Consider the following 11,570-nt stretch of genomic DNA (forward strand, 5'->3'; position numbering starts at 1 on the left):
TAGGTTTAGGAGTGCCTGACTTGGTACAGGCCAGCTAAATGAATAAAATGCATGTCTGAAAAGCTTTTACCTTTCCGCTGAAGGAAAGAATATTAATAATTAGAAAATACAAATTCATAAGTGGTGCTGCTGAAGTTGCTTATTTTTAAAAAACAAGAACAATCCTCCCACCAAAAAACAGGTCTAAAGCGTGAATCAGCTCCCTCTGGTTCTGCTTGGAGCCCCCCAGAACTGAATGGACAATATTAGAAAACAGCGAAGAGTTTAGGGAAGGATGTTAATCTCTGTGCTGTGATGAAATACCTAATGACTTCAGTCAGTGTCGTATACAGTCAATGAAATAGGTTAAAGGTGTAAAATGAGAATTAATGAAATACTATTACATTTCTTGCCTAGAAGAAATAGGTTCTTTTAGAGGTGGTGTGTTTGTGGGAACTGCAGTCACGTGCATGTACATTTAATACATGTAAAGCTGAAAGTCTAAAAACTGATTACAGAGAGATCACATAAACTGCTCGATTACCCTTTTTCATGTATCACCTCATTGTCAATGAAGAATTATAAATAGTAGCCATGGTATACTGTGCTGTGCCATGAAGGCAAGCATAACTTCACCTTTGTTTATAACCTGGTGCTTGACCTTGTACCGGTCACTGTAGTAAGTTTACATGTTGATCTTTAACGGATGGGAGTAAGTGAAGAGTGTGTTAGATATGTGCCAGCTGTTTATCACCAGGGGGAGTTACTCCAGTTGCACATTCTGGGGTGTGGTTGCCTATATGGACTTGATAACTTAAATACAAAAATAACCCCAAATTAAAGTGATACTGATTTTTCAAGCATGGGAGACTTGCAGAAATCTAATGAATTTGTGTTCAGACAGGGATGGACATTAATGGATAGCAGGATGTTATGGAAGGTGGGAGTGTGAAAAAAGAAATCTAAGAGTTAGAAATGGAGAGCGGTATGCTGGGGGATGTGGGAAGGCAAAAACTTAAAGACAGGGACACAAAAAGCAGGCTAAATGTTGGAATGCCAGTAGGAGAACAGAACATACAAAGACATAAAGGGATCTTCCACATACAATGATCTGTACAAACCCAAGCAAGGAGAGACGTGAAACTGACGAAATAAGTGGGTATTAGCTAACTCACAAGCAAAACTTAAGGTGACAGGGTATGGCAACAAAACCGTGGATGCATATGTTTTGCAGATGGAGAAAATGAGGAATGAGACAGCAAAATCACTAGTAGGCTAGCCAAAGCTGAGTTATTTGTATTTTGGAATAAGTTTTTTGTAACTTTAAGGAACGATTTTGTGAACAATAGGTGGTACTCCTTGTTGGCACATGGTGAGGTAGAATTGGAAATTGCACCTGCTGAAGCTAAATTTTATCTGTTAATGGCACAAAGACCAGTCCTTTCATTATTTCTGTATCTTAGTATGAAACAAAAATATTTCTTTAACCATCCTCAATGTAGTCATGGAAATGAAGGGAAATGCCAGTCATCTGTTTCTACTGTATGCATTGATGCTGTTGAAAAGGCTTTGGAGAATGAGGGGTTATGCAACTGCTGTTGAAGCACAGACATCTGAGTTAGAAAATCCAAGTGCTCTTTCCGTACGTTTGTAGTGTGACTAGAAAGTCAGTAATCAATTTCCCCATGTGCTAAATGGGAATAATGGTATTTTATTACCAGTGTAGCTTTGCTGCTCCATGTTATACATGTGTAATGTAATCGTCTATGCAGAGAACTTATGGATGGATCAACACAAGAATATTCTAGTATGGTGTTAAATGATAACTTGAGAAAATATGTTGTAAGTTCAAACCGGTACGTTGCTTATGGTAGTGTCCCTTCTGGGTGAGGGCCAAGTAGTCTTAAAGGAGTGGGGAGAAAAAATAAACATCCTTTTTGTGCCTTTTATCCAAGTGTGGGCAGGGGATTTTGAAAACCTTTTTCCAATTTGAAACATAGGTTGAATCTCGGTTGTTGTTTAATACAAGATTGTTCTATTCAGTATATATAATGTTATTTTATTTTACTTTTCAGTGGAAACTGAGCCACAATGGAGGCTGTCATCTCAGATAGTCCTCCAAACCCAAGCTGCAAAATCATGACTTTTAGGCCTTCGATGGATGAATTCAGGGAGTTCAACAAATACTTAGCATACATGGAATCGCAAGGTGCTCACAGGGCTGGAGTTGCAAAGGTATGTAGAAGGTAAAATTGTTCCTAATGCACATTTTCCTAGTATTTTTTTTCACTGATTGCAAAACTTACCTTGCTAGTACTTCACATTTTTTCCAGATTATTTTCAATGAATAGATACTATATTTTTCTTCTAAGAGCTTTGTAGTATTTCTGTTTCATGGAAAATAATGAAGATACTGTTCTCTTTCCAACCTTCAATTGTTTTTATCTTTACAGTGGCAAAAGGATATCTCTTGCTAAGACAAATCTAAACTATTTTTTTTTTGTAACTCAGAAATAAATAGGGAAGTGATGGCATAACCTAGAAAATCCTTACCTATCAGATGCTGATTTCATTCCTTTGGGGTGGCATATAACTTCTCTGAAGTAGATAATCCCACTAGTCAGTGGTTACATGTGTGAAGATAGTGAGGCACTGTTGGAATTTAAATTATTTACTTTTTAATGGTGATTGTGTTATATTTTTGTTATGGCAGTATCACTTAGATGGGAAAAGACCCTTAAGATCACGGCCAACCATCTACCTCACTACCAACTCTACCTCTAAACCATGTTCCTAACTGCCATATCCATGTGTCTCTTAAATACCTCCCGGGATGGTAACTCCACCGCTTCCCTGAGCAGCCTGTTTCAGTGCCTAACCTGTGAGAAGAAACGCTTCCTGACAGCCAGTGTAAATCTCCCCTGGTGCAACTTGAGGCTGTTGCCTCATGTTCTATAACTTGTCACTTGAGAAATGAGACTAACACCCACCTCCTTGCAACCCCTTCCAGATAGTTGTAGAGAGCAGTGGAGTCTACCCTCGGCCTCCTTTTCTTCAGACTAAGCATCCCCAGTTCTCCTCCTAAGTCTTATTTTCTAGACCCTTCTCCGGCTTCGTTGTTCTCTGCACAAAGTTCAGCAACTTAGTATCCTTCTTGTAGTGAGGGGCCCAAAACTGAACACAGTACTTGAGGTTCAGTCTCACGAGTGCTGAGTGCAGAGGGACAATCACTCCCCTAGTCCTGCTGGTCACCCTGTTTCTGATGCAGGCCAGGATGCCATTGGCTTTCTTGGTCACCTGGGCTCACTGCTGGCTCATGTACAGCTGGCTGTTGACCAATACCCCCAGTCTTTTTCTGCTAGGCATCTTTCCAGCCACTCTTCCCAGGCCTGTACTGCTGCATGGGGTTGTTACAACCCAAGTGCTGAACCCAGCACTTAGCCTTGTTGAATAGTATGCAATTAGATATGACCCATCGATGAAGTAAATCCAGATTACTCTGTAGAGCTTTTCTGTCCTTAAGGAGATCAGCACTCCTGCCTGACCAGCCCCAACACTGTACCCTGGGGAACACCACTTGTGACTGGCTGCCAACCAGATTCAAGTCCATTCACAATGTCTCTTCGGGCTTGGCTGTTAAGCCATTTTTTTGTCCATTGAACAAGCATCTGTCCAAGTCATGAGCAGACAGTTTCCCTAAGGGATGGCTGTGGGAAACCGTATCAAATGCTTTGCTAAAGTCCAGGTAAATAACATCCACATTTCCCTTGTCCACTAAATGGGTCAAGTTATCATAGAAGATCAGGATAGTCAGCAGGACCTGCCTACCATAAACCAAGGCTGACTGGGTCTGATCACCTGGTTGTCCTGTACATGCCATACAGTGGCACTCAGGATGATCTGCTCCATGACCTTCCCTAGCACCAAGGTCATAGTGGCAGGCCTGTAATTCACCAGACCCTCTTTCCTGCCCTTCCTGTAGATGGGCATCAAACTCATCAACCTCCATTCTGCTGTGATCTCTCCTTTTTAGCAAGGACTGTTGGTAAATTATTGAAAGTGGTTTGGTGAGCACTACTTCTAGCACGTTCAGCATCTTTGAGTAGATGCCATCCAGCTCTGTGGATTATAGTGTGGTTGTGTAGTAGGTTGTTAACCATTCCTGTTACGATTTTAAGGACTTCATTCTGCTCCCTGATTTGGTCTTCCAGCTCAGCAGGCTCAGTACCCACAGAACAATTGGCCTGAGTAATAAAGGCAGAGGCAAAGAAGGCACTAAATACCTCAGCAGTAAGTGCACTATCTACCATTGTATTGCCCTTCAAACAATGGTATATCCAGGATCTTAGAGCAAGTACTCCTTCCCTAATGGAGAGTGATTGTCAGAGACAGTTACTTAATGTTACATCATATTTGTCCCTTATCTGTTTTGTCACTTTTCAAACCAACTGCGCACAGTGCAGCTTTGGGAATCTTAGCTTAGTTATTTTAAGTAGCCACTGGGAACAGTTCTCTTCATCACTGGCTTTAAACTAATAGAGGAAAGTGAAGACATTTAAAAATCGAGAGGAGAGAAACAAACCCTCTGAGATGCTGAACCCTGCAAATTTTCAAAAACTTGTGGTTTGTTTTCTTGCTGACTTCTGAGGGTAGGGTGCATATAGGTGATATTTTAAACCATTCTCCACAAACAGGATTAGAGATGTGATAGAAAAATCAGGAAAGCCTGAGCTCAGTTTTCATGTGTTCAGCCATTCTATGGAACCTATTTGTGTGGGAATGAACTATTACAGACTTTTCATCTTGAACAGTGAAGTTAACAGCAAATTCATCACAGTGACATCTATTGCTCTACAGATCTACCCCATTAACGTGTATGTGGGCAGGAGATGCTAGCTCTCATTCTGCAGATTACATACATGGACTTTAGTCATTAAAAAAATACAATTTTCATATTTTTTACATAAATAGTTTTATTTCAACTGTTAGTAGTTTCTAATGCTGTCAAATGGCACTCTCCCCCCAAAAAGAACTGCTTTATGACCAGACACTGTGGTTTCTTTATTCATAGTTGACTGTGGCTTGTTTTCTTTGGTATTCTGTGTATCAAATAACAACAGATAGGCTTAAACTGTATTCCTTTCTATCTGTATCTATATGAAAAAACTATTATATGTGCCAGTGTTTCCCCATACTATATTTGGAGAAAAAAATAAAATAGAAAAATGAACTAGTTTTGTATAAAAACAGGAATATTTTTGAAGAGCTTTTTATTGGGCACTGTCTGCCCTACAAGTTAACTAATCTTTTCTTGCAATAGTACTAACAAATAAACTTAATTTAGAAACAAAACCAACCTCATATTTCATCTTAAAGGAAAAGGAAGTAAGCTGTGTATTTACCTTTTTGACAGTTCTCATAAAATGCATCATCAGATATGATACTGTAATTCTTAAAAAGGCTATGCAAAGGTACGTTCAGATTGCTTGGATCATAGTAAGAAGAGCTTCAGAAGAGCCTCTGTCATGAGGGTAGGAAGGGTCTGCAGAGAGATCTGGATAGGCTGGATCAGTGGGTCGAGGCTGACTATATGAAGTTCAAAAAGGCCAAGTGCCAGGTCCTGCACTTGGGGCGTAACAACCCCATGCAGTGCTACAGGCTGGAAGATGAGTGGCTGGAAAGCTGCAGGTTGGAAGGGGACCGGGGGATGTTGGTGGATAGTTGGATGAATATGAGCCAGCAGTGTGCTCAGGTGGCCAAGAAGGCCAATGGCATGCTGGCTTCTGTCAGGAACAGTGTGGCCAGCAGGGCTAGGGAAGTGATTGTCCCCCTGGCTATGTTCAGTTTTGGACCCCTCACTACAAGAAAGACATGGAGTTGCTGGAGCATGCCCAAACAGCGACAAAGGTAGTGAAGGGTCTAGAGAACAAATCTTAATGAGGAGCGGTTGAGGGAGCTGGGGTTGTTTAGCTTGGAGAAAAGGAGGCTCAGGGGAGATTTTATTGTACTCTGCAATTACCATAAAGGAGACTACAGCAGGGTGGGGATCAGTCTCTTCTCCCAGGCACTAAATGGTAAGACAAGCGGAAATGGCCTCGAGCTGTGCCAGGGGAGGTTTGAGTTGGATATTAGGAGAAAGTTCTATGCTGAAAAGGTTGTGAGGCACTGGAATAGGCCACCAAGGGGTGTGGTTGAGTCACCATCTCTGGAGGTTTTCAGGAAATGTGTAGATGTAGTGCTTAGTGACATGGCTTAATGGTGGATTTGGCAATGCTAGGTTAAAGGTTGTACTTGATCTTACATGTCTTTTCCAACCTAAATGATTCCATGTTTTTTTTTTTTTTTTTTTTTTTTGTGTATGTGTGTTTGTGCATGCTTGTTCTGTTCTTATCTGTTAAAGATTGAAGCAGCCAGAAACCCTTTTCAGTAGCTTCATGGTACTGGTTCTAAGCACTCCTCTGAGGCTGCTGTGTACTTAAGATTGACCAGGTGACTAGAACTTAAGTTCAGTGCACTAGCCTTTTGTGTGTATGTACTTGAGGATGTCTTGGGAAAAGAGATTCTTCTGTATCTTGGCACTCTTGGTTGCAAAATTTCAGCCAGTAAAAGTGAAGAAAGATAATGAATTTCTTCTTTAAATAATGGAAAGATTGTATGTTTTCAGTTTATTTACTGAAGGCATGATGACTGGGGCTTCAGTCATTGTTTTGGTTCCTTATCTCTGTTCAGGTTTGTTTTCTGCCATCCAGCAATTAAACCAAGGTATAATACCAGATGATATAAATACCAAGAAAATACGCTGTCACTTCTGAAAGAGTGTTACTTAGTGTTTTGTATGTTTGGTTTTGTAGTATTTTAACTTTTCTGTAAATTTTTTGAACTTGAAACATGTTAAAGAAACACTGTAATGAGGCAGAGTAGTGGTATTTTTTTAGGTTAGGCATATGAATGTGTGAACATGACTATTTTTTAAATACTAGATGGAACAGTGACTTCCAGCAGATGTCTCAGTATTTTAAAGAGTAGTAGTGCCAATGTTGGCTGTGGAATGGATGCAAGCATATAACATACGTGACTTTAACACTAGTCTAGTCAAAATGGAATCTGTGAAACAACAATTATGACAATAAAATAACAGAGGTCAGGCTGTGGTCTTTACTTACTCTTTCGTATTTACCCTGTTGTAATGCTGCAAGACTGTAGATTAGAGTCCTGTAACTGAGTTGAAAATGAGTGGGGAATAAATTTTAGTAATGAAATACTTCAGAGCTATAACATGTTTCAGGATTAGGATGAAAAGCAGGTGGTAAATTTTAGGTTTTATATCTAGCTAATGCTTTTTAAACTATATTAATTCTTAAATTTTCAAGCTGTGTTTTTTCATAGGTATTTAAATACAAACTGAAACCTGAAAATTATTTCCTGACAAGATGATGTGCTGCTTCCTCAAGGGCAAAACTTCCAGTGTTTTTGCCATTACCAAACTACTTACTATTTATTTTGTAGCTTTACCTTGACTATGCCATTCTTACTTCACTTCTGAATTAGGTGATTATTAGATCTCATTAGCAGATAGTAGACATGGAAAAACGTGGCTACAGATGACTGTTTTCTCAAATTTTACACATGTACAATTAAGAGAAACCGGAAATTAAGTTAGTCTTAAAAATAAATCCAAGATTTGATTTTTCAGAGTTTGATACTACTCTCATAGTTCTTGGAAATTCCTACTGTTTATGTTGAAATCAGTAAAACTGAACATAAGTTCAGGGCAGAATTTGGCTATGTACTTCTGGATTTGTGATATTTTCATAGTATACTTGGGATTAGTTTAAATTTAATGCCCCTATGCTTGTATGACTGAAAATGTATACGTCCTCTCTTTTCTCCATATAGCCCTACTACAACTGGTCTGTGGGGGGGAAATATTTTTGGAATGAAAGGGATGTATCTAGATTGATAGCATTTTCTTCCCATTCCATCTGTCAGAGATCAAACCATTTGTGAAGCTCTTTTCCATAGGACAGGTTCTAATGATTCCCAGGAGCAGGGAAATTACCTTTCTGTCTGTATTTATATGCATACAGGGTTATCTGCTGACCTGGCTTTACAGAACACCTGGACTAATGTATATAATAAGAGAATAATAAAACGTTTTAAAAAAAATGTATTTCAGTTTTACTGTGACTGAGGGAAGGGCATTTGTAAACATGACATGTAGGTTTGTTTTCATCTTTCTCTACTTGCTCTAGAAATAGTGGTTAAAGCATCCTTAGCTGTTCCTACCCTGCTAGTTAGTTGATGCATATTATATAGCTGTCTTAGCACTTTATATATTCTGATTTTTCATGGTATTTTTAAAAGATATATATATAAAATCTCAACAAACCAAGGAACTAAGTATTTTTAAAAGCAAATCTGAATTTCAGAATCTGGACTTTAAAAGAACAGGGATAAAATAATTTCTTCCGTTTCGATGGTAATAAAATAAGCTCAGGAACTAATTGATATCAAGTATAGAACTATAGGATTTATAATCTCAAGTGTGAATGCAAAGAGAATAGATTACAAGAAGAGCTTTATGCAGTAACAGTCATTTAACCTCTGAACAGGGATCATAAGCAGAGCAGGCATACAGTTTACCTAACACTTCAGGTTGTATATGAAGATGGGGGAAAAAAGATGACCTCTTACCTGTGTGCAGAAGAATATGTGTATATAAATGAGGATAAAATGAATGTAAGGCTTGTACGTACTATGAGGGGAAAAATAAAATGTAGTATGCTTTGGTTGGGGTTGTATGAAGTAAGTGTGCCTGGAGAAGGTATGTCAAAGCTTATAGACTTGGAAAGTGGGGAAAAAAACCCCACAAAACCACAAAACCCATGTATGCGGGGATGAGGAAACTAGCAGAGAATCAAATTACAAGTTTCTGAATGACCTCAGTACTGAAGGATAGACCAGCAAAATTATGTGTTTAGTAAAGCTAAGTCGGGTATGCAAAAAGAAAATAGAGGTCTGCACGTTGTATATGAATAGTGTGGCTGGGCTATAAAGCATTTTTGCTGTTGTGTGCATGGGGAGAAGACAAGATTGCAACTGAATAAAGTTAGGTTAGAATTTTGTGTTAGAAAGATTGTTAGGCTACTAGGACAGCATAAACCACAAATGTAAAAGGAGAAACATAAAGGCTGTAAGATTTCAGTGAAACCAAAAGAACTATGAAGGACACCAAGCTGTGTGGCGAGGCTTGACTTCGAGGAAAGGGATACCATCGAGTGGGACCTGGACAGGCTTGAGAGGTGGGCCTGTGCGAACCTCATGAGGTTCAACAAGGCCAAGTGCAAGGTCCTGCAACTAGTTTGGTGCAATTCCAAGCACAGGTACAGGCTGTGTGATTGAGAGCAGTTGTGTGGAGAAGCACTTAGGGGTACTGATGGATGAAACCAGCAATGTGCACTTCCAGCCCAGAAAGCCAACTGTATACTGGGCCACATCAAAAGAAGCATGGGCAGCAGGGCGAGGGAGGTGATTCCCCCCCTCTACTCTGCTCTCCTGAGACCCCACCTGAAGCCCTGTGCTCAGCTCTGGGACCTGCAGCATAAGAATGACATGGACATATTGGAGCTTTTCAGTACTTAAAGGGGGAAAGCTCGGGAGGAACTCTTTATCAGGGGTGTGCTGATAGGGCAAGGGATAATGATTTTAAATTGAAAGAAATTAGATTTACATAAGATGTTGGGAAGAAAGTCTTCACTCACAGGGTGGTGAGGCAGTGGCACAGGCTGCCCAGAGAAGCTGTGGATGCCCCATTCCTGGAAGTGTTCAAGGCCAGGCTGGATGGGGCTTGGGGCAACCTGGTCTGGTGGGAGGTGTCCCTGCCCATGGCAGGGGGGTTGGAATTAGATGGTCTTTAAGGTCTCTTCCAACCCAAACCATTCTGTGATGCTGTAAAGTTGCTATTACTACACATGAAATGAACAATTGAGGCACTGTTAAAGCCATTTGAGACACATATTAAAGCCGTTCCCAGAGTAGATGATACACTGTGACATCCCTAGAGCAAATCAGCTAAAAAATTTCATTAGGTTTTTGAAAGTCTGGAGTGAGTTCTAGGCATAGATAATATATTTTAGTCTTACTTTTACAAAGGATCTTGAACTTAAAAGGGAAAGTCAGGAATGAAAGCAATAGAAATGAAAAACAAGGCACGCTGATAGATTAGTTGCTCTTTCTGGAGAAAGAAGTGTTTTGGAGAATGAAACTGCATTCACGTAGAGTGAAACAGTTAAATGAATTTGCAATCAAATTGGTGAGTAGAAAGGTGATTTTGGAACATGGCACTGAAAGTACGTGTTGGCTAGCAGAAGCAAAAAAAAACACCTTTTCAGAAAATTTTGGATGAAACTAGCTACTTGGACGTAGTAGCCAGTGCCATTCATAATCAAATGTAGGACAGATTACCAGTATATCAAAGAGGATTTAACAGAAATTTTATGCATTAGTAGCACTCTGAAATAACCTAATTTCTACATATGTGCATCTTTCATGGAGGAGACTGAGTGGTACTTTGTAACTATGACATCCCTTATATAAAACTGAATACTTACCACACTGAGTAACACAGGGTAGTGTTAATATGCTTAGGATGTTTGCTGTACATATATAGATAAATTGAGAAAGCCTTGCCTTAGTTTTTCCTTTTTGTATTTGAGTATTGAACTAATTGGTTGATGATTTTGATCTAGGTTGCCTCCATGTCATAAACCTAACTTGCCTGACTTCAAAGAGATTATCCTTTTTAAAAAGAGTGTGAAGAGGCTTTGTTAGGATGGATCAGTGGTAAAAATAAAGAGACTTAGTCATTATTTTCAACCCTGGTACTGAGTGCAATTGTGTGTCACTTTGGACATGATGCTTTAATATCTATACTTCTGGCCTTGACCTTTGGTAGAAAATGTAAATTTTTTGGGTTGGAGACTCTTATTTTCATTTAAAATGATGTTTAGCATATCGGTGCTCACACAATTCACTTTTCTAATGACTACCCTAACTACAACAGTAATAAACGTATTCCAGCTGAAAGTGGATATTTTGAACCAGTATTCACAAAAATGTTTTCATTGCTTAAAACACACTGACCTTGAATTAAATAAGATAATGCAAATTTTGCTTTTCAGTATTCATCTAGTTGAGCCAAACGTACAAGTTCATGCTTAATAATCATGAAAATGTAAATTTCTGTGCACATATTTGATTTATATGCATATATCCTGAATGCATGAGTACTTTGCTTCCAACTAACATTTTGTATTTTGCTGATGGGAGTATAACTTAAGATTTGTGTGAAAGAACTAAGTAGGAATCACAAGATGATACACTTTTTCTCTAAAAGCCAAAAACACTGAAACAAGCTCTGGAGTCCCTGTACAGGTGAAGTTATATGGTAGCTGAGAACGAAAGGAAGCATTTCCATCCATGTAAAAACTGGATAAAGTTTGTTTAAAGTAAAATGCTAAGTATGGAAGTATATTACTACCTGATAATTTTTCTTTAGCTTGGTATACCTACTTTAGTATGTACTTGCTACC

General features: G+C 39.1%; 1 protein-coding gene across 4 annotated transcripts in view; it reads left to right on the forward strand.

The window, feature by feature from the left end:
• KDM4C (lysine demethylase 4C) overlaps positions 1-11,570 on the forward strand; it is a 284,404-nt gene that overhangs the window by 11,167 nt on the left and 261,667 nt on the right. For 3 of the 4 annotated variants that reach the window (XM_035309602.1, XM_035309604.1, XM_035309605.1), the window contains exon 1: positions 2,071-2,214. In XM_035309602.1, the coding sequence (XP_035165493.1) occupies positions 2,071-2,214 (144 nt within the window). Of the gene's footprint in view, positions 1-2,054; positions 2,215-11,570 lie in introns of those variants that run through there. The other variant, XM_035309601.1, reaches the window with a different exon arrangement.

This window comes from Oxyura jamaicensis, chromosome Z, assembly GCF_011077185.1.
Source record: "Oxyura jamaicensis isolate SHBP4307 breed ruddy duck chromosome Z, BPBGC_Ojam_1.0, whole genome shotgun sequence".
Taxonomy (NCBI): Eukaryota; Metazoa; Chordata; class Aves; order Anseriformes; family Anatidae; genus Oxyura; species Oxyura jamaicensis.